Here is a 23,916-nt window from a genome sequence, read left to right on the forward strand (position 1 = left end):
GCTTGGTGCGGGTGCAGCTCGCCATGATTCATTGCTTTTGGAGCCTTTCCATAGTTGCATGTTGGATGCCACTCTGCACAGCATCCATTATGCTCGCTAAGTGGAAGGCAAAAAGCTCCGTTTGATGACAGTCGTTCTGACCTTTAAATGTCTGCCAATATATGGCATTTAAAACTGAAAATATCACCTCTTATGCCATAAATCATCAATTGGGGAGGACGTCGCACTGAATATTTGCAACAGCATTTGTGTTGGGATGAATTCAATGCATTCCAGTATTTTTCGAGCAAAATTCTTTAGTAACATTGCGGAGGATGACAATTTTTCTCAACATTTCTCTACATATTTACGATGAACTGAGGGCAAAGCTGCATATCTGTTGCCTACACATGTAACCATTCTAAAAAATAAAAAATAAATCTGAGCGACATTTCAAATTGGAGCTTCGGAAAGAAAGAAATGAGAAAATCAGTCCAGCATCCGTTACGTGTGTTTTAATATCAATTTATCTACAAAATGTTGACACCTCTGCATTCTGAGGTTGATGGCAAGTGCACTGTTACTGAAGCAAAGGGACGTATCAAAAAATTACAAACCAACAGACTAACATTTTACCATCAATCCATTTTGCTTATTCGATAGGTTTGGTGCTTTGAGCAGTCTTCTCAACAATGTTTCAGTTTGCCGAGGATTTCTGTTATCAGAATTTCTAGCGCAGTATGCCGTACTTGTACTTCCACTTCCACCATCATTTGAGAGTCTCCAAGTGTGGTTTACAGAGTCCATTCTGCAGCTGCCCTCAGTTGGTCCACTCATGATGAAACACACTACATTGTTCAAAGACGGAACACAAGTAAACAAAGACACCACAAAGGTGTGTCCGAGAAAGTCACTTTTATATTCACGTGAGCGTTCAGAGCGTGCTTCCAGTAGCCGTTAACTGCAAAGCTTAATGCTTTCGTACTCCACGGAATTGGGCAGACGGGAGCCAAAGTCCTGCAAGGAGGCATGAATGCGAGCTACCTCGCCGGGAGTCAGTTTCAGTCGGTGTCGGAGGAGGCAGGCAAACAGGTCCAATCTGGGTTGACCCTGTGGCGACAACCGGTTGACCCGGTCACGTATTTCCAAGAGCTGTAGCATGGCCGTGTCCTGGGAACCTTGCGTGTACGGATAGTCCAGTTGCAGAATCAAGTCACGGATAGCCTCCGGGTCAAAGTGCATACTGTAACCAAAGACCTGGATGCTGTTGATTTTCATGTAGCCCAGATTGCGTCCAGGATCCGTCACCTCCAACGGTTCGTAGTAGACGCTGTCATTGGCGCCGTTTGGTGCGGTTATCCGGCTCCGCAGGTACACGTGGATGGTTTCGAAGAACGTCTTCCACTTGTTCCCGAGGGTCAGAGTCCAATTGTAACAGTCAAAGGGCAGGTCCAACTTTGTAGCCTGCCAGTCAGGAAAACCGTTCTCGTTGACGGGAATGTACCAGCTCTCGGAATGGCTCCCTCCAAAGGGGTTAATGTAGAGGGTGAGCACGGGCTCCAGTGTGCTGTTCTTGGTAAGGCAAACCTGAAGGGAGATTCCCAGCAGCATGTGCACCATGTTGGATTTATACTTGTTACTTTTCAGAGTCAGCAGCATACGCTTTCTCCAGGACGGGTCAAACCAGCTATTAAGACGCATGTCGTTGCTGATGAAAATTGCGTGAACCTGAAGAACAAAATGAAGGGCACAATATGGATCTGAACTTGCAACATAAAAGAGCCTCTCTCATTGTTTCATAATGCTTAGCATGTTATAATTTCTTTATGTATTCATATGTATGTATGTATGTATGTATATATTTATATATGTTATATTTTCTTTCTTATCTATTGACCTTGGGGACTACGGATGAAAAGTTTTGTAGCTATAATCCGGTATATTTACATTAATGTGCATTGACCCTATTCAAATGAATAAATCAATCAAAAAACAAAAATTGTGTGCTGGTTGATTTTGGATTTTTAACCGTGATTAGTATCATTCCATGTTTTGGCTTTCGTACAAATGAGTCAACAGTTTTTTAAACTACCTCGAGCCTACGGTCCGATCTCTGCAGAAGGTAGCCCAGTTCCAAATCTTGGAGGTCCGTCTCGAAGCCCAAGTAGTTTTCTGTGGAATCTGCCACCATGGGCTTACAAAGCCCCTGTAGGAGGGTAAAGCCTTGGTTGCAGCCTCCGCAGCGGGTGTGGTTGTCTGGCGCACACTCGGCACAAGCGGAGCCTTCGCCGACGGCACAGGGTGGGGGGAGGTGACAGGGGACGTGTTCATATCGACAGCTGCAGCTGTGGAGCTCCTCGGAGAAGGCGCCGAGCTGGTTGTTCTCGGAACAATACAAGAGAGACTGGAAATGACTCAGCCAGTAGGCCTGAGACCTGCAGCAGGGGAAAAGAGACAAAGAACACACTTTATCCTTCCACTTTTTCAGCAGTGACATGCCTGACAAATTTACATATTCACAAGCTTAGAGCGAGAGCACAAACCGAACCGGATGTATTGGATTATATCTACTTTAAAATGTCCCTTTTCTCAAAGCTTACCTCCGACCAACAAATAATTGCGTTCTTAAGTGACTTGAATTTGCAGTTCTTGGCCTGGATTGCTGCAGAGGGATCATCGTGATATGATTCATCATCAAGGCCCATTAGTGTTTCTAATGCTATTGATTATGTTGGGAAAAATAATGCTGCCTGGGAGCTCACGGACGGTGATTAAACATGAGGACGAAACACAATCAAATAAGATTTCTCCTGGTCGGAAATTCTCGCAGCTATTTGTGAATGATACTGATGGCATACACGTTTCATAATTAACACACAAAATTGGAAGGCAATTCTAAAAGGTTTGATTTAACAAGTCTTTGATTTGTGACACAACAAAGCTCCAGGCATGCTCTCTCTCTCTCTCTCTCTCTCTCGCTCGCTCTCTTTCTCTCTCTTTCTTGACTGATTTTTTTTATGCTTACTACAGAGGGAAATGCACGGCAGCTGCTGCTTTGTTTTTTAAATCTTTTCGCTTCAGACTTGTTTCACTACGAAGATGTGATGCTACTTTATTGTGGAATCAAATGTATGCTAATCCTTAAACGTTTGCTCCGTTTTAAACCAGTCTTGGGTGGCACTCACAAGGAATGTATATTAAAGTATCAAAGTGTGTATATACGTATGTATATATAGTTTTGCTGACCTCTCTCTTGGCACTCGAACTTGCGGCTGTCGGTGACATCTTTTACTCAAACTGAAGAGCTTAAAGATGACTCTCTCTGCACGCTTGGCAATCACGCGCATGCTGTTCTCCAACAGCTCATATCGGCCGTGGAACACGGTGTCGAGTGACCACAAGTGTTGGATGGTGGAGATGTTCAGGAAATGCTTTTGAGGCAGCCTTGCGTGGAAGCCTTTGAATTCATCTGCAACAGCAGAAAGCACACACACCATTGATAAAGGTTCCGGAAATCCCACCCCTGGGTAATTCAATTAAATCCATCAAGGCTTGTGTCAAGACCACTTAGTCCCGCTTCAATTGTCACACTCAATGATAGCGTTTTTGTAGCGGAGGCCCTTTTCGGTCTTAGTGTGACAATGCAAGGTGGAAGGATGCTCGGATGACTTGAGAAAAAGTCGAGTGGCTCACACCCATCCCTGACATCAGAAACATCAAGGCTGGAGCGTTTCAGATTCCGTATCCGAATATACTACGTATATAAGGTTACGAAAGAGTGGGTCGGCTGAAAATAGCTGTTAAGCATTTGACCAAATATTGTGCTGCTGCTTTTTATTCTCTATATTGTTTGGTGGCTCGAGCACGATGTGTGCTGATAAGCTGTCACTATGGAAATCACTGATATCCTTTGCTGAAGGACATAATGACACCTTGGATATTTGGATTCCGGGCAAGCGCTCGACCTTCTTTTCCACCTGGTTGTTAAAGCCTAAACTTTGAAAGTAATTGCACTTGGGCATATTTCAGATGAGAGGTGTAAAAAAAGGTTTCCGTCAACATTTGATTTTGAGGAATAATCGCAGAAGCGGCACTAAAAAGCAAACATTATGCTAACAGCTTCCGTTCCAGCATTTCTCCACAGCAATTGGAAAGTGGAATAAAATGGCCTTTTATTGCTGATTAATCTCCTCCTGACATGTTGTGAAGTACTTAAGGCAAAAGTTGTTGCTTTTTTTTTTTCCCTGCATGGTTATGAAATATTTTGAATGCGTCCTATACGGACTTTGCACCGGGGAGGAAGAGAAAAAAACCCAGCCACTTAAATTTCACCTTTAAGTTGCAGAACAAGGACTAACAAAAGATGGTAAAGATGACACTGCAGGTGCAACGCTTAGCAATTCGTATGAATAATGCATAACTGGAAAGTTTGATTTTGCTGCATGACAGGGCATGAATATGAAGAATTGATTATCCCCGAGAGGACGCTCTCACCTGATTCTTCAAAATCTTTGTAAAGCTGCGCCCACGTCTGGGTGATTCTCTCCAGACTCTCCTCCATGGCTTGGATGTCGGTGTAGGGACAGTTGCATTGTGGGAACTTGGCATCACAACTACACCAGCAGTCGTTATCCTTGCAGACAAAGCGGCCTTCCCCGTTGCAGGCGATGTAGCTGAGAGCAGCTTGCACAAAATCTTCCCTCAAGTAGTCGGGTAGAACCGTCTGCAAACCTGCCGAGCCGAGCTCGCTTGAGTACAGCTAGAAAGTCACGCCGGGTTTCGTAGATCTTTCGAAATCGACCGTGATGTGAGATTGTGTTCGTTGGTGTTTTGTAACGCAAACATACCCGCTATTCAGAAGGACTCGGGAAATGAATATCATTGAGAATAAAAGGAAAATCATCATATATGTGGAGAAAGAACACTAACCTTGCAGCTGGACCTTGTTTTCAGGGCTCTGAACCAGCACTGAGCTAACAGAGTCAAGGTTGTCATAGTTACTGCATCCAAGGGGACCAGTGCGAGTTTCCGTCACCTGGGCAACAAGAAAAGAATGAAGGAAAAATAAATCGCAATAAGCAAGTCAAAATAAAGATGCCGTTCATTTGGGTGATATTAGTGCTTGGCTCGGTGAAATATTTTTTCAACGCAAATCTGAATATGTTCCATTTTCTCTTTTCCAGAAACTCAATGGATGTCAAATGTGGACACGAGGGCTATTTTAATCAAACAACGTATGACGTAGGAAGTATGATGCATCAATTTTCCCAGCAAAAAGTAAAAACATGGCTACCCATTTTAAGACTCTGTAAAAAGTGTCTAAAGGTGACGGATGATAAACAAACACAATGTTGCTCTATCTTAATTTGCCTTGATGTCTGATTGAGGATGTTTCACTTGACCTTTGGCACAAGGCAGCTCCCCAAGCTTTTGAGCCTCAGCCATTCTCATTTTTCTTTCTTTGTGGCCCGAGACACCCCACTTTGTTCAGCCACTCGTCCTAATCGCGCTTGTCATTTGCCACTTGGTCTAATTTGACTGATGAATGAGGTCAAACAAAGAGAGTCAGCCGCTCAGCAGCGATCCCAAATTGCACAAGACCTCAAATGAGTCACAACAGGTCGCACAACAGCAGCGCAAAGGAAAAGAAAAAAAAGAATGGGGGCAGGGAGGGAGCACAATTTGACTGCAATTCTTCTCCAATAATATTTCTATCACATGATAAATGCACTGCTTCTTTCATGATGCATTTTATTGCTGACATCAATGTGAGGAAATGAGAAACAGCACCGGCATTCGGGTCAATGAATATTGAAAGCATATAAGGTATTATTTGATATGCCACACAATACAGTGCATGGTTAAAAAAAAATGGAGTGATGAGCACAGCTTTCAATTTCCGGCTTGCGTCGCAGCTACTATTATATGAGAAAGAGCAGATAGAACATTATTGTCTCAATGTATGGAAATGCGCTGAGGGGGATCGTCTCTGGTTGTGCCGCATTCATACCAAAGTCGTCGGCACAGACATTGAAAGAAGAACTGAAGGGTAGAAACCATGAGAAGAAATGTGAGAATGAAGAGGCAACATTTTGACAAAAGAACTTGAAATGTAAAATCGGGAATCAAGTTGCACGTTGACGCTTTGTGAGTGTGATGGATGTGAAGTTTGCTTGTCATCTCTCCAAGAGTGCTAGAGACGTATGGATCCGGCCGGGGCACCTCGCTTATGTTTAGCGGAGAAAAGGTCACACCATTGACTGAGCATTAACGAGCAAGCCAACATCGCAATAGATTTCAAAGCGGCTTTGCTGGGGCGGAGCCTTTTCTTATCATGTGCAAACATCCCAACTTGAGAGAGCAAATGTACCGTAATTTTCGGACAGTAAGTCGCGTTTTTCTTTCATAGTTTGGGTGGGGGGGCCACTTATATTGAGGAGTGACTTACGTATATGTGAATTCTTTAAAAAATCCCTCCCCCCCAAAAAAAAGGAAAACCACGACAAACGAACCGCGATGTAGCAAGGGATTACTGTAATTTGAATTTCAAGTGACGTCAGCAGCGCAGCGCAGCGTGGCGCGGCGGTTGTTTACAAAAAGGAAAAAGATTGATCACGGGATGACGAAGATGACGAAGGGCCCCACGTACTACCGGCATCATTAGCGGCTTTGTTTGTAAGTGACACGGAGGACGAATAGTTTGAAAAATCTAATAATTTGGAGTGACACAGAAGGTTTGAAAAACTATTATGGCTTTTACGCACGCCCGGTCCTACTCTACGAGGGCCGGCGCTCAGCCGGGTGGCTGTCCGGGGACGGTGGATGGGGCTCGGTCATGGCTTTTACGCACGCCCAGTCCTATTTTATGGAGCTCTCTTCCACTTCCGTGGCTGGAAGTCCACGCCGCCACACGCCTGGAAGTTTGTTTTGTTAAATATAGAGCCGTTTACCAAACCCACATCTTTCCTTGTACTTTGTTAACGCTACAATATAGTTATATACTAGATCTGTGGAATAACAACGAGGCTAACGTCAGGGCGCACGTGCGGCGTTGTTGACAAAGGACGAGGAATTTGATCGATGGATTTAATGATTTAGAGTGACACGGATGGTTTGATAATATTATTGCTTATTAATAGTTATTTGATATATAATTTATACATCGTTATATGGGCCTGTGGAATATTTTGAAGTGCAAGCGCCGTCAGCGGGGCGCACGCATTGTTAACAAAGAACGATCGATGGATTAAATGAATTGGAGTGACACGGATGGTTTTATAAACGTGTTATTTATGTAATAGTTACTTGAATAACTCTGAATGTTATGTCAGTCCCGTTCTCAGCTCTTCGTTTGTGTTTATGTCATGTTTAGCCTGTTGTTGCTCGTTCATGTCTGATCTTGGTGTTGGATTTTGTCGAATAAATTTCCCCCAAAATGCAACTTAGACTCCGGAGCGACTTATATATGTTTCTTTTTCACGTTATTGTGCATTTTATGGCTAATGCGACCTATATTCCGGAGCGACTTTTAGTCCGAAAAATACGGTACTCAAACTGGTGATGACGTAAAAACTAGCAAAGTTGGATTCTATGATTTTAGTTCAAGCCATCAAATTATTTCATTCTGACTAACCAAATTGCTTTGGTATCCTACACGGAAGGAAGAAGACGGATTTTGTCTATTTGTTTTATTGATTGGTTCAATACATACCCATATTAGTATCAATGCTCATTTCATTGTGGTTTTTAATTCAATTTTTATTTGAATCATTTCTGATGCATTGTGAACCCATTTTTTCAGTTACCAATGATTTGACATGCATTTTTCAGTGATGCTCTTTCATGGCAGAATGAGCTTCAATTTCACCTTTGCATGCAGACGGCAGAGCGAGGCGGGGGTGGGGTGGGGGGGAACTGTGCTTTTCCTCCAAGCCCCCCCTGTTCAACTTGTTTAGCTTAGAGGGATCCGTTCTGCTAGCGTGTGGGTCAGTGCCCCGTGGAAATGATACACAGAGTGGGGGGAATTATTCCCCTTTGACTGCTTTTAAAAATGGAAACAGGTGAATCTCTGTGCTCTTCTCGCCTGTCAGTTCCGGCAGCCGAGTGGCTTTTGAAGCATGAAAAAAAAAAAACACTCTTTCTCCGCCGCTTCCCGTCTGTCGCTACAAAAGGGAACATAGCTCCCCTTACGGCCACCGAGCACGTGGCGAGACGTCGCCCGGTGAAGTCTGATGTTCTCCAGAAAGGCTAATTCGGGTTCCGGAGCATGGTAGCTACGGGTGGAGGAATGAAGAAGACAAGAACGAGGGTCAGCTTCTCCTCTGTCGGCGTAATTGCTTGCCGCTCGCTGAAGGTGACAACCGGTGGCAGCAACCTGTCACTGGCAGCGTTTCACAAGATTCATTTATCTTCCCCCTCGCCATATGCGCTCGCTCGTCACGGTTTCCTGCTGACTCAATGTGCTGCTGGAGATTAAATCTCATCATGAGCACACCGATAAGAAGCGCCATCTCCGTGCTGTCTTTCTTTTTACGGCGGCCAACAAAGGAGGAACCGGATTCCAGAAGAAATCTTTGATGTTGGCCCATGTAAAAGTTTTGGGCTTTTACTTTGGAGCTCAAAGTTTTGGAAGGTGACGTTTGCACGTGTCTGCTCACCTTGATGGCGGTAGAGGCGATCTGGATGTGGTGCAGCTTGCGCAGAGTGCTTTCCCTGTCGATGAAGTAGGAGGCGGCCAGCTGGTGCAGCGCTTCCAGAGTCACGCTGGACGAATTACTCGAGTAATCGCTCACTTCGGCCTTCTTGCTGAGTTTTCGCTTGTCGACAAATATCGTTAGGGCTTCTTCTCCTGTGCAAACGTAGCGACAAGTTGATATGACTTCCATGCCCTTCAAGCTTTCAATCACGGTGACATCAACACACAAACTCATCTAAAGCTGTAATTATAGAATTTATTTATACAATCCAGTAGACAGATTTCACATCATGAAGATGCGTGATAGAGTTGAGACACTTATCTGTGTCTCCCCCGTTTGCAAACGTCAAAATGGCCAAAGTGTCTCTTGTGGTGTAAAATGACTGCGGAAATCTCCATCAATTAGTGAGAAGCTACGCTAGCTTAAGCTGCAACATTATCACAGAAGCGCTTGTATGTATTTTCATTTTTCCCTCCTCGTTTTTATCCTAATCTTTGTCTCCGGTGTGCATGAAAGATGCTGACAAAGTTTGTAGGGCGGTCTACTGTAGTATGTTAAAAGACAGCCGGGCCGTCCTATTCTTCTGGCTAATGAGTGTTTTGCTCCCGTGCTCCTCCTCAAACTAAACACCTATGGCGGGGCCTCTGGAGGTTGCCGCTAATGTCATTAAGCTTTGTTTATGGATTTCCTTGACAGCGCTCACAACGCGACTGCTGCTGTTTTGTTTTAGATAGACTCGTTCAAGGTTTGTTACCGCACGACTTGTTTCTTGATCTACTACAAGCAATCGGAATTTTGTTTTCCTCGCTCCACCCCGTCTCTTGCTGTCACTTTGTTCTTGAGGGCAATGCAAATGGTTGGAAGAGATGTGGTCAGTGCGTGCCGGGGTTATTCAACAGACTGCAGTGGTTGTGGCCAGTTAGCCTAGTTACTTCGAGACCATGTTCCTTTCCACGACGCATTTCGGACTGAATCGCTGAAGGGCAGGCTCGGAATTTGACAATCGAGTTATTAATTTCATTAGTCCATCTGTCCTTTTGTTGGAGGCAGGCAGGCAGACATCTATCTGGCAACCATCCAATGCAAACTCCTTCATTTCATACGGCCAAGTACTGGCCGAGATCCAGGCAGCTTAGACGGCTGCATTGTGCGGACGTCGACTAACAATCGTAACCGTGTTAAAGCCGAGAGTCACGTCTCAAGTCAAGTGTTCCTCTGCAAATCTTGGCAAATTTTTTGTACCTTGAGTAATCAGCTGCACTGCCAAGAAATCATATCTGAAACTTTTTTTTCAGTCTTTGTTTGCTGTTTGTGTTGCTGTCTCGGTTCCCAATTCGTGTCTTGTTTCCTTTTGGTTTATTTCCAAATGTTTGTTACTTTATTTCATTTTTGGATTCAATTATGTGTTTGATTTTACGTACCTTGTTTGCCGTTTGCTTCTTTTGAAACAAAAACGTTTACGTAACCAGTACTAACGCATTGCTTATGGCAATGCCCAAAAGTTTCCGATTGTTACGATCTGTTGCGGTCACTAATTTAATTTTTTCAAATTCATTGTGCCAATCATTGTTCTTGAAAATACACAATCCAATATGATATAAGTTCATCTTACATCCGTTCCCAATCGGTTTACCTCCAAGTGTGGCAGACAGCAGGAAGTGGGTCCCGTATTTCTTGATCAGGTTATCTGTGATGGTCTGCACGCTGGGCCTGCGGCCGAGGAGTCGAATATTCCTGATGAACTCGGATGTCAAAGGTAATGGAGACTGTGAGACATCTCTTCTTTCCGATGCCAAATTGTTCACCTTCCATCTCCCAAACTCCCTGCATTAAAAAAAAAGTATGAAGTTATGTGACTTAACTGAAGAACTTCAAAAGACAAAAGATTTGGATTTAATGGTTTTGCTGGAAATGTGCGATTAGGTCCATTGAAGCGATGACTTGCAAACGTTGAAACACATACGAACGTACGACTGCATTAATGGAGAGTACCGTGTGACAAACGGAGCGCTGTAAAATGTCTTTCGACGCCGCATTGACTATGAAGTGCATTTCCAAGGAAAGAACGCCTCTCAAGCATGCCACTTATGTCTCAACCGAAGGAAAAGTGCACTGATGCAGGCAAAAATGACAAACATGAAGGACATTAATTCAGAATGTTTTAAATGGTGCATGACCAAAAAATGTTGGACTGTTACGAAGGTGAGGTTATTTTTGTTAAGAGCGCCATCAAGGCATACACTCTTTGGTAGGTTTGGTGGCGAACAAGTTCAAATGACCTCTTCAAAAAGGACAGTGTGTTTCTGTCGAGTTGCGCGCTGCAGAACGAAAGCGCCATTCAAAGCCGCAGCACGTCTCGCGCAACGTGACCAAGAAGCCGGAAGGGGCCGAAGACAGGTAAAGAGAATCCACAAATCCTCCAATCCCCTCTGCTGTTGGTTTTCTTTAAGTTATCATTGACTACGATAAGCAGGCGGGCTTATCTGAAAGTGCCGAGAGGCCAAATGGTTTGTCCCGCAAGTAGAGCCGGACCAAAAAAAATTGAAAAACCTGATTTGCAACGTAACTGTAAGATGTTATCGTGAGCAGTTGCGGCATCACCCTTCGACTCTTTGGCAGCATCACGACTTACTTGTTTAAGTGATTACATTTCTTCCAAGTTCAAGATTCAATTTGTATTATCAGATTTGTGAAGCAACTTGTAAACCTTACATAAACTAGAAACATTTGTGAGAGTTTAAATATATTGAGTTACCGTATTTTTTGCACCATAAGGCGCACTGGATTATAAGGCGCACCCTCATTAAATTTTTTATTTTAGAAATTGTTTCATATATAGGGCGCACTGGATTAAAAGGCGCATGAAATAGAAGCTATACTGCAAGAAACTGAGGTTGACTAGGGTTGCGGTATGCATCCACTAGCCAATTACCAATGAGCCCTCTGTAAACAATCGCGTTTCTCAAACTATCTCCTATAAAAGTGATCGGAACCGACTAAAGTTCGATCAAACACATTGGTACTGCTTACTTATGTTTCCCTTCCATATCGATCCGTACATTTAAACTTTAACGGAGCAGACTATTTTGAAATGAAATAGCCTCGTGCGTATAGCAGCTATCATTATAGCATCAGCCACCCGCAAACTCCCATGAGCCTCAGCTTGCAGACTCCCATGAGCCTCAGCAAAGTGTCATTGCGGCCCCCTTTAAACAACCACGTTTCTCAAACTCTCTCCCATAAAAGTGATCAGAATCGGCTAAAGATTCCGCTTATTTATGATTCCGGTGGATATTGATCGGTAAACGTACTCGAAAACATTAATGGAACAGTCTATTTTGAAATGAAATAGCCTTGCGGGTACAACAGCTATTCAGTGACGCCCCCTGACCACGGTTGCAATAATGCTGGGAAGCGATGCGATCTTGTAAACATTTTGGCAGAGCGCTGTGTACAACCAGTATGGACCAACAAATTCATCAATTGATCCATATATAAGGCGCTCTGCATTATAAGGCGCACTGTGTTTTTTTGAGTAAATTTTCAGTTTTAAGTGCGCCTAATAGCGCGGAAAATACGGTAAATTTTTGGTAAGTAGACTTTATGCGACCTGAATTCACATGTATGCAACTTTTAAAAAAAACAAGGAAAAAAACTCATTTGTTCTACTCAAGACTTGGGCATTTTGTCCAGAACTCTGGAAGACGACGATTGAGTGTTCCAAAAGGGGCAGAAGAAAGTGGCAGGAACAAATGAGGTTTCCAAACAATGGCCGCTCACAGGAGGCTTTTTTTGGATGGAACGAATGTTTTCACTCTTCTCTTTCCGATTGTCTCCAACAAAAGAAGCTGGCCGCAATCTAATTTGATGTTATATGTTATTCCTATTTCACAATAGATGTGCAAGAATGCCATCACTTTCTAGCATATGCTATTTTTGAAACTTGTGAAAAACTAATTAAATTTCTGTCACCAGGCTATTCAGTATGTGGAGATACTTAGAGTTGCTGAAAACCCCAAGGAAATATTCAGAGGGCAGAAATGACAGTGAACATCAAGAAAAATATTCATAGTCTTGAGAAGCAGCACCTGAGGAATCGGCTCTAAAACGTTTGCTAAAACCTCTTCAGACCACCTGCGTGCTCCCCCGTGGTTTGCCTAATGTGTTGATGCTCATTGTACTTCACAGACATTACATCAACCAAAGAGACTTAGTCAATTTAGCAATTTATTTAGTCATCACTTAATTACAGGAAGGTCCCGCGGGCTTTACTCGCAAAATTAAACCCTGAATTGTTTGAATGGTAATCGTGTGTTCACATCAACGGAAGTCAGGGAATTAAGTTTTGAAATAGAAATTTCAAAAATGTTGAAATGGTTGAAGGGCCCACACCAACATGCTACTCTCAATTGTGTTGAATATGAAAATATGAAAAGTGGTTTTATTCAGCAGTAAATGCTAGCATTTTAATAAGCTGACACTTGTGCTGCAGCTCTGGTGTGAAGATTGCTCCTAAAATATTTATTTATTTATTTATTTATTTATTTATTTATTTATTTATTTATTTATTTATTTATTTATTTATTTATTTATTTATTTATTTATTTATTTATTTATTTATTTATTTATTTATTTATTTATTTATTTATTTATTTATTCATTCAATCATTCTTTCATTCATTTATTTATTTATTTATTTATTTATTTATTTATTTATTTATTTATTTATTTATTTATTTATTTATTTACTTATTTGAAATAGTTGCTCCAAAGTCACCAATCACTGGCCACAGTGAAGGCAAGTCGTGTTTGTTTGAGTGCACGGCAGAGCGGGCCCCGTCCGCCAGCCAGCCCAGCTCCATCCTCCTGTCTTGATCCGACTCGTGCCCGATATCAAGCGAGACAGATTGGATTGAGTGAATTTAATTTGGACCAATTCACAATCTATTTACTTTTTAGGCTGACTTTTCCTTGTAATATCATGACTATTAATCACTGCCACATTGTGCTAATCTGGAGGGCTTCAAACACAACCTTGCAGCTGACAGAATCCTCTCAGGGGACTCGCTGATCATGTGGAGTAATAAGTACTAAGAGATCTCTAATCACTTGCCACACTTTTTTCATCTGCAAGTCATTTTTGCGAGATTTGGCATCTTGTGAGTGGTGGCTGTGATAAAACTTTTCTGTATAACAAGAGGCAAATAATAATCGGCCACGTCTTCTCCGCCGCATGTCGTGATCAAAGACATATTGTCATCTGGCTGTTTGGTCTGTACGTCATCTGATTGCCAAACACAATAAGCACATGCGCAACACTGAAGGAATACAAGAAAAAAGATGAGCAGCTGGGAAGACTCAAGGCGCTAGTGGTATCTGTTGTTACCATAACCTTGAGAGTTGGATAATGTTTCACAATATTTTTACAACTCAGCATCATGGATTTTAACAATAGTATGGTTCATTTTCTTCCGTAAATGTACATTTCTTGACTTCGAAGTTTGAACGGGCTGAAATATTTTTAGTGCAAGTCTAAAAGTCTGAGTGCTAAGAAACAAACTGACTTGGGGAAACTTCTTGTTTCCACTCTCAATGCTGATCAAAGCAAATTTACTGCTGGCGGTGTCTTCAATGTTGGAAGCTCCATTGATCACTGCCACATTTGCAAGAAAGGCTAATTAATGTGATGATTGGGAAAATCCTGGTTAGACTGCAAGCACTTGCAACTCACCTGTATATCTTGTATCTGGTGGAGAAGCCTTGCCTGTTCTTCTCCACAAAGTCGATGTACTCCGGGGAGTGGTGGAAGGGCCCCTTGTCAGACAGCAGCCAGTCTAAGGGGCCGCCGGGCTTGTCGTTTGGCAGCGGAGCTGTTGCCGCCGCTCGCGCGGAGCCTAAACATAGCCAGCTGAGGAGGCCGAGGCTGAAGATGGGCCATCGAGCCATCAGAGATGAAAGGAGCTGCGGAGGGTCGAGGCGGCGGCTGCTGCTGCTGGCTGCGGAGGAGGAGACGGCGGTCGGCGGGGGGTCATTAATGGCCACGCTCTCTTTTTGCAAGCTGGCTCCTCCACTGCTCTGGCAAAAAGTCCCGCATCACCTCAAGACCCCGAAGCACCTAAATAGAAGAGATTCAGATCAAGAACAAGATCAGATATCAACTCTATTGAGCTGATGAGTTTCCAATAAACGTATAGCTTGTCAAAGAAAAATGATGAGAATTAAAATGAAAGTGGAGGAATTTCCGACCACCCACTGGTGGCTCGTTCGTGTCTTCTCTTTTATCCAGCAGCTTAAGCAACCTTTCACACCATTTCTCCTTGACTGGCACATTGCACGGCAACGTGCGTGTTGCAGTGAGGCGTTAAGGCCCGTTATTTTCCAGTATTCAGCTAACAATCTATCAAGTGAACTCAGGCATGTGACTGCCAAAAGTCATTACCCTCAAAAAAAAAGAAAACAGGCAATGTGGAGGGACAGCATCAAGTTTGGGATAGATTGAAGAGCAGAAACGGTGTGCCGTATCTTTGCAGTCAAAAAGCAGAATTGGGAATTTTGGGATTGCCGCACGTGCATTTTCACGCATTCACATCCCTCATAGGTACTTGTCGTGATTCTATAAGAAAGTGTTGAGAAGCATTTTTTTCCCCAAATTTTTTTGGGGGGGGTCAAAGATGCCAAAGATAGTTTTGGAGTCATAATTGATGTATATTAAATGAAGCCACTACTTGCAAAAGTAGGAAGGAAAGAAGGCAACTGATGATTTTTGGATGAGTTTATCAAAGCAGAGACAAGTGAAGCTTCAACCCCCGAGCTCTTCACACTGGAAGGAAAATAAAAGCAACGGCATTGCATTGGGTAGAAGTCGCCTATGCAACATTACCAGCCTTGAAAACAAAGACCAAAAATAGCGACCAGCTTTGCCATTCTCTTTTGACTCATTTGTTTGCACACACATCCTTAAGCAAAAGCTGTTCTCGTTTTATCAACGTTCAATAGTTTATCTCCAAAAAGTGAAATGTGCATCTCAGGAGACATTTGAGCTCAAGCTTTACACATTCCTTCTGCTCAGCAAGTGGGGCAGCACTTTGCAAAACACGACCCCCCCTGCTATTAGCAATGAATTCATTTTTGAGCCATCGGCTGGATCGTTCTAAAAGCGCGAGCGTCCGTTCAGACTAAGTCCCACGTCAAGGTTGCAGGTGAGGTGCGGATCATGCAGTGTCAAGAGTAGCGCGGTGTGTTAACTTTGCAACACAACATGGCGGTCATAGGAAAGGACTCGCTAATCCTATAATCTTGCCGGTGACGGTCTAGTAAGGGGATGAAGGCGATGGTGGGTGGAGAACAGTCTACGCCGTCTTTTCCATCCCCCAAACACCTTCGTCGTCATTTGTTCTCTTCATCCCTCGTCAAGCCACCCACTTGTGTCCTCCTCTGCCTTCTGGAATACCTCTAAATCCCCCTGCCGCCGACTCACATCGTGCATTTTATTTTGTGGCGGTCCGGTCGGCAAACATTCATCATCGTCAGAGAGGTCCGTGCCAGCGTCATAATCACATTATCTCCCGACAAAGCCGTGCGCTCAGCCTTTGTTGTCAGATGCTTGAATGATATCAGATACACGAGCGTGGCGCTTTGCAAGGGCACAATATGTCACTGTTTAAATTGCATGCAAAATTATTTTCAGCGTGTGTTCCCACGTGTGCCGCATTCACACAATTTCAAAACATTCACTTCAATATTGGGCGATTCAACACTTGACATTTTCAATTCAGGCAGGCAGAGAAGCGGGCACCACTTTTCACTTTTTGTTGGCCTATTTACAAAATGTAATGAAGATTTTTAAATCGCAAAAAAAGTCAAATAGAAGGAAGGGGACTAAGAGTAACTCACTGCAATCGATTGCAACTGTTTGCACCGATTACATTGGTTGACTTGAAACGAATACCTGCAAAATGAACTTCTTGCAGCCGTTCCTCTTTTTTTTCGTGTTACTCCCCAAATGTCAGGTTTCCTCCAGCGATTTGGTTGCCAACTGCCTCGTTGGAGCTTGACTCTCACATTTTCGAAGACACGGCGCGTTGATGAGAAACGGGAATTCCCAGGCCTCATCTTTCTTGAGAATTGCAGCAGCCATTTCATTGGAGATGTCGACAAACCAAAACATTCAACATCTGCTCCATATATTGTTGGATGCCAAGCTGGCACCTACCTGATTGCAATGTGTGTGCATGTGGGACATCACAATGATTGTGAAATATCAGACCTCAGGCCAAAACAAATCTTCGAGCAAGTACGTTTTAAGATTTTTTTTTGTTGAGCGACTATGATCAAACCATTCAGTGTGGATGTGCTGCCATGTGGCAAAAGCTGGACTTGCACATGGTGGGCTACTTGAAATACAAAACCGGGTCAACGCACCAGGCTACTTCCTGTACGTTCGCTTAGCAGCCAGCATCAAATATGAGCAAACACTCATCTCTGCCTTGAGGTGGCTATTGTGAAAACCAAATTCAGTATTAGTCTCAGCGTCATAGGTCAGATGGTGTGTGTGTGTTACGAGTGTGTCCCCGTTACAAAAGCGTAAACGACGCTTTGCCGGCGATTATAGATCATTCACCGCCGGTGCAAATCTATGTGTAGACAGTGACAGAAGTTGTTCACTCCTTTGGGAGATTGCAGACATGATTAAAACATTTCATTAGAATTCTTCCAACAGGATCCACTTTGTAAGTTGACTGCGAGCAAAGCCCAAAACTGTTGTAAAAAAAAAAAAAAGCAGAACAGGAACTGATAAAACTTTACATCTTCCCTTGTGTGCTGACTAATGAGTTTTTTTTTTGGTCCTAATTAACCCAGTTATCTTTCCGGCAACAACCGTCGACAATAGCTCACATGGCATTGCCCAGGGTAAAACCGCGTTTGTTGCTTTGTAATATGGCTGCCAGTCGCATTCATCCGGCTGTCTCATAAACAAATACAAAGAAAGAGCTCCCGCCGTGTCCCGGGAGAAAGACATCAAAGATAAAATTGTCACTGTGTGGAGGCGGCGCATGAAGCTTCATGAATAAACATGGAAAGATCTGATATCTACGAGCAGGATGAAAAAGACGTGGACGGCAATTTGTATGTGGCAGGACTTTCCCAGGCCCAATGCGGAGACACTGCTAATAAGTGCCCCGATGGACGCGGCGCAAAGGAGGCACGCTAACATGCGGTCGCCAGGGATGCACATCTGACGACGGCATCAAACGCTCCAAAGTTGACTCACTAGCTGATGCAATTACCTAAAGCGTCACCCATGAGGTGAATTGCTCCAGTTTTCCAAGTATCAGCAAATCGATCAAACGATCCTTACTCGATTTAATAAACCATTCGCAATTTCACAGTACTGGTAGTCTTCCGTATAACGGCGTCATATCGTTCAATACAGAGCTCTTAAAAAAAAATGGGACAATGTTAAGATTGATTGAACGTGTTGGGTGGGATTGTGTGGTGCAGTTGCAACAAGATGAGAAGTATAAAAACGGCAAGTCTTGTCGGTGCGATGGTAAAATTGTATTGGCAAAAGTTAACTTTCGATCTCTAGGGTCGCACCAGCTAAATGTGGTGGAATGAAATTTCATTTTGTTCTAGGCCATCTGCATTATTTTGTTTTTGCGTGTGCCTTTGAGAAGTTTCGATTGAAATAAAATTGTTTGAATGCATATTCTCACATTTGACTTTGCATTTGATTTTCAAGTTACAAAATCAATGACAACAAAACACCTCATCTCCACCAGTCCTAAAATATTACCTTCAAAAAAACCCTCCCAAAGCAACTTGGTACAGGTGTGAACGTTTGAATTGCCACTCAGGCAACAAATGTTTCTGAATTATTTTGTGAGCTTCAAGCAAGCTCTCATCTGCTCGGGAGTATCACTTTATGATTTTCAATCTTCAAAAAGTATGAAGTATGAAATCCGGATATGTGCAGACAAACGCCTACAACTGGGTGACAAGATAACATCCAAGTGTTCATCAAAGTAAACTCCTAGCAATTCTGCCGCAGCCTTGAATAAACAAACGAGGGAAGGCAAAAAAACCACATTGCTGTCTTGCTCTTGACCACCGTTTGAACACTGTCCCAGAAAAACATTGGTCTGATTATCGGGCAATGTTAAGGTGCCGATTTTATTTTTCAGTCCCTCGGATGATTTCTTTGGCACAGTCATGTCTTTGCTTGCGCCATCTTGTGGTCCTGTCCCGGATTCTCCCTTCTTGCTAACAAGCAGCGTGCATATCCGTGTTGATGAATTATTGCGGGTGTTGCTAGATTGCTGCTAGCTGCAGGGAATCAACCCTGAAGTCCTGAGGGTTAACCTTGTAAATATTAGAAATAAAAAATTCAAATGTTGACCTCCCGGCCAATCTTGGAGAAGTTGGTACGAGTTACTCAAATGGCTGCCTCTTCGTGTTCGCGCATATTTTCGTCTTGTCTTTTCAGAGGCGTGAAAATGAATTTGTGGAATACATTTTATTGAGTGACGCCATCTTTTTCAGCTTGTACAGACTTAATTCCGACCCAGCATTCAATTAGCAGTCACCCAAGAGAGAGATTTTCTTTTAATTCCCCGTGCACTCGCTCGAGAGACGCCATTTCAACACCCAAGTCAATCCCAAATCCCCAAATGACTTATTTGAGTTTGCAAATATTTTGGTTCTTCTTAAGCCCAAATCGTTTCTGGCTTTTCATTGCCCCGGTTCCAAATCTTTTCAAGACGGAAGACAAACTTTTTAATTTGCTCATTATCATAATATAATGGGCTGCAGATAAAGAGCGCAGCAGTGAAATACTACCAATCTACTGGTATTTCTTTCCCTCTTTTCATCCTTGTATTTGTGTTTCTTTATCTTCCTATGGCAGGCTTATTACGACTCCCACGTGCCAGTAAATGACTTTACGGCATTGCGCACTGGTATCTCTCGCAGCATGCGTTTAGGTTTTTCCACATCAAAGTTTGTTTACAGATCTTTGCTCCGCATATGTGGGAATAAGCTTTTGGTTTGGTGACACCACAGGGATCTTGCAGAGGTCTGCTAAATTCTCCGTATGCGATGAGACATGAGCTGGAACTGTTGGATCTATAACAAACTCGATCAAGTAAGGCTGCTGGCCTTGGTGCTAGCACGACTAGACTTGATGATGATGATGATGAACCATCTGCACAACAGTGCTTTGAAAAAAAAAAGAGCATCATGTCAAAATATGCTCTCGCTTGATTTTCATTGTGCCTTTTCCAAAGCAGTTGTGACTGGAAGGTGATTTGTTTGTTCCCTTCCCCTTTGTTAGTCTGTCTTTAGCCATCAGCCAAACATATCACGGTAAACTGTGAGAGCGACAAGGCCTCAGCGTTGTGAGTCAAAAGTGATCTCCGATCTCAGCTCAGTTCATGCGCTGGGCCATCAGTACATCACCGCATGCAAAACGTGTTCATCTCGGTGGCAACCTGAGCGCCTCCTGTGGGGCGGCAAGCCGCTTGCGGCCGAGACATATTCATCACTTCATGAGATGAGACAGTGTGCCTTTCAGGCTCGGACACGGTCAGGTTCACCAGTCTGCCGGGATGGATGAGGACGCAGCTGAACGGTGGCCCAATAAACAGTCTGACGACGCTTGGCTACCTTGGCCTAAAATTGGCAAATGGCCGTGAAGATTACACCTGTGATAGAGTGTCTTCCATGGGAAAATTATACTCCAGAACCAACCTAAATACGTTGCTTTCTCCAAAAGTTCCAATTCCATATATTGCAGCTCGTCCGGCCGAGCAATTGAAATTGAAAGAGTATTGCTTACTTTTAGGACCTTTGGCTCATTTGGGAGCTTAAGATCAGGGGATGCTTTGAGAATAATTGTCAATTTCTGTCTATGTGAAGCCCTTTGAGACTGCTTGTGATTTAGGGCTATACAAATAAACTTGACTTGATGACTTGATGACTAGCAGATAGACACCTCAATGTTTCCACACCTTATGCCGGAGCCTCAAATCTTTGTTATGAGTAGGACTTGATATATGAATTAAAAAGATGAAAGAGTGGATCATGTAACGCAACATTACAATGTCTTGACATGCTGTGAAATGTGTTGGAGGTGAGTGCAGCTAGCAGCTCACTCATTGATTTGTGTTATTGTTTTGCAGGAGAACGTGTGGGTGGGTGGGTTGTTTAGGGGAGGGGGTGGCTTGTGTGTGTGTGTGTGTGTGTGTGTGGGGGGGGGGGTGTTCTGTGGGAAATTCTGCCCACCATGTGAAAACCTCTGGAAACATTTTAAACGCGTCACGGTTGGACAGATATTTGCTGTGAATGTTACATGTTAAAACAACAAGTTGGCATTTTAAATGCATGCGGAATCTAATCATTTGAAGCATCCAGCGTCCATACTAGACAACATTTAAACGAGTTCTGAAAGGAACACTCACCGCAGGTTGGAGTAATCAGGTAAACTTTATTCTTCCCATGATATTATGCAGATGAATGTCGTCGCCTCTCAACTCATTTCACTCGACCTTGGTTCAGTGGTGCGAAAAAAAACCTCCAAAATATGACTGGCAAGCACTTAGAGATCCGACGGGGTAAAGACAATCACGCACGCTGGTGTCTCCGACTAATCCGTCGCGCGGTTATACACCAGCGAGAAACTTTGAGAAAACCGCCGGCCGCTTGGAGAAAGTCGCCTTCTTCACAGTTCCTCGAAGCAAGAGCGTTGACCTTTCTATAATGACTTTACAAAATGATATCATCCGCCAGGCGACATAGTCAAGAGCAGAGCAAAGCGGAGAAGGGAGAGGGACAGACACGATCGAGCGCAAAGACGACGGAGATGCGCTTCCGCAGGAAAGCGACCCACAGATGTGGTGGAATCCGACTAGGCGGACGCTCTCCGAATGAGAAGGGCAAAATTCCACTTGACTTGCTCCGCAAGAAGGGATGGAGGCGCAGCAGCCGGAGAATGTGTGCACAAAAGACGGCTGCAGATGACAGCGAAGCGCGGATGACTCCGCTTCTCCCGCATGCCCCTCTCTCTCACTTGGTCACATGTTCCACACACAAGTAGCCTTCTGTAAGAGCTGGAGGGAGGGGGGACTCGAACGTGGGCGACGTGGCGAGAATGAGAGTAGGCAGTTTGTCAATGGTCTCGTGCGCCTTCCTTTCCACAAGACGCACTGGCGCGCACAAAACTCAAATGACACCCTTGTCATAAAATTGATGCCCCGAAAATGTCGCACTTATTCATCATTGCGCGGCTCGTTCAATAGCGGCCAAAAGGTTGGCTGCATTAAAGTCCTTCACAGCTCTGTATGTTTGGGTCCGGTACTCTTTGGTTTGCACTGAAGGATGAGGGGTGGGCGGAGGGTGAGCAGGATCCGTTCAAATGGCCATTAACCAGAAAGTGAATGAATAGACGCTGACGTTTTTATAATCAATATAACAGGCATAATGAAGGCATCACAGTTAAACATGAAAAACTGTGCACTGAGTCCTGTTATATTTCTATAAATGCATTCATCAAAACATGGGGGTACATTTGAATTGGGCAGGAAGGCGCCCCCCCCCCCCTCCATTTTCTATGAATTACACTTCGACTGCACAATGTACTAACTTCTACAATCTGAGGAAAGCCCGATTTCTGTCCTTACCGTTGATGGTGAATTGATGAAAGACCATTCCAGTTAGAGGAATGGTCTTTCATTAAGGCAAGCTAGCACAGTTGCCTGTGGCTCATTCTGTGTAATTCTCCCATTTGACAAACATTACCCGAATTTCTCCAGAATGAATACTTTTTAATTTGGTCCAAATAAAAAAAATCTAATGACATTTGTGAAGTCTAGGAGCACACCCGCCTCGATGGCTTGCTAATTAATCCCGTCCCGCATGAAACGCGGCCGGCCGTTTAGTATGCGCTACGCTGCCGTGGCTGTCTGTGGCTACCAAATGAAGTTGCATCCTACTTGGGTGTTGAGTCAGATTAATGTGAAAAGGACTTTTTTTTTAGGGTTTGTCCATTTTTATTAAGAGGCTGCTGCAAAATGCAATGTCTTCATTTACTTGATTTAAGTGAAACCAACAGACTCACAACATGAACCAGCGCGAGAAGCAAAAACATCATTGATGTGACAGTCACGTCACCTCAAAGGGCTCGTTATCTTTATTCAAATGGCCGCTACTTAAGCGTCATTCTGAACGAGGGGGTCAGGTGGAGGTTTGATTGCAAAAAAAACAACAACACTGACTTTGCAGGGGAGAAAAAATACTCAGCTCCTACTCTGGAAGGAAGGCACAATTGAACTCAGTACAAAATATGAATATTTACACGTATATATGAAATCCAAAATGTATTTTGGTACTTTTAGTATCAACTATATTTCATATATTTCCATCTATTTCTGTTCACTTGGTCATGTGTTTGTCAATAATGATTGGGCACTTACAGTAGTGGTTGTGCCGCATGCGCTGTCCATGGTGCTGAAGAGTTTAACTTTCTTCAAATGGACTCGCGTCAGAGATGGGGACTCGAGTCACTGTGGCTTGGACTCGAGTCGACTCGAGTCGCTGTTTTGATGACTCGTGACTTGACTTGACAAAAGTAAAAAAAACTGAGACTCGACTTCGACTAGGAAGTTAAAGACTCGGGACTTGACTTTACTTGAGACATGATGACTTGAATGACTTCTGTGTTAGTTTATGTTTTCAGTTTGAATATAAAATTAATAATACATTTAAAAAAGTAATATCGATAACACGGTAGGAGCGCAGGCTGAGAATGGCGTTGTCATGATTGGATCGCTACCCTGTCAATCAATCAGTCGTGCCCTCTCTACCTACTTAACGTGTTTATTGGAGAATCACGCCCCTTTATATCAAACATGCACAAACATGTCAGCGGGAGCGGTACCTTCGGCATCGTAATTACCTTTATGACGGCAAAAGACGGACAGCACAGTGCAAGATATGCAACAGAAACATTTCAGACAGCCAGACGACGTTGTCCGTTGGAAGTTTATAGAGCTCTGGTGTCTCCAGATGTTACAGATGAAACATAAAATGTTTCTAATGCTCTTTAATGTGTTTCTTCTTTCAGATTTTTTTCAGATTATTTTTTCATATCTGCAACTCAAATGTGTCAGACGTTGTCGGCAGACGTTCATTTGTTTAGATTGAGCTGTCAATCATTGTATGAGGTAATTTCTTTTTTGTTTGATTC

The 23,916-nt window shown here is 43.4% G+C and overlaps 1 protein-coding gene across 1 annotated transcript; it reads right to left on the reverse strand.

The window, feature by feature from the left end:
- Nucleotides 1–479: 479 nt before the first annotated feature.
- Nucleotides 480–21,987, reverse strand: LOC133167489 (BMP/retinoic acid-inducible neural-specific protein 3-like). The gene is made up of 9 exons (XM_061298335.1): nt 21,134–21,987; nt 14,407–14,790; nt 10,309–10,499; nt 8,637–8,827; nt 4,909–5,014; nt 4,474–4,710; nt 3,226–3,448; nt 2,072–2,414; nt 480–1,707 (listed from the first exon to the last, which is right to left on the reverse strand). The coding sequence occupies exons 2-9, from the start codon at nt 14,619–14,621 to the stop codon at nt 937–939; spliced, it is 2,277 nt and encodes a 758-aa protein (XP_061154319.1). The 5' UTR covers nt 14,622–14,790; nt 21,134–21,987; the 3' UTR covers nt 480–936.
- Nucleotides 21,988–23,916: the final 1,929 nt, after the last annotated feature.

This window comes from Syngnathus typhle, linkage group LG14, assembly GCF_033458585.1.
Source record: "Syngnathus typhle isolate RoL2023-S1 ecotype Sweden linkage group LG14, RoL_Styp_1.0, whole genome shotgun sequence".
Taxonomy (NCBI): Eukaryota; Metazoa; Chordata; class Actinopteri; order Syngnathiformes; family Syngnathidae; genus Syngnathus; species Syngnathus typhle.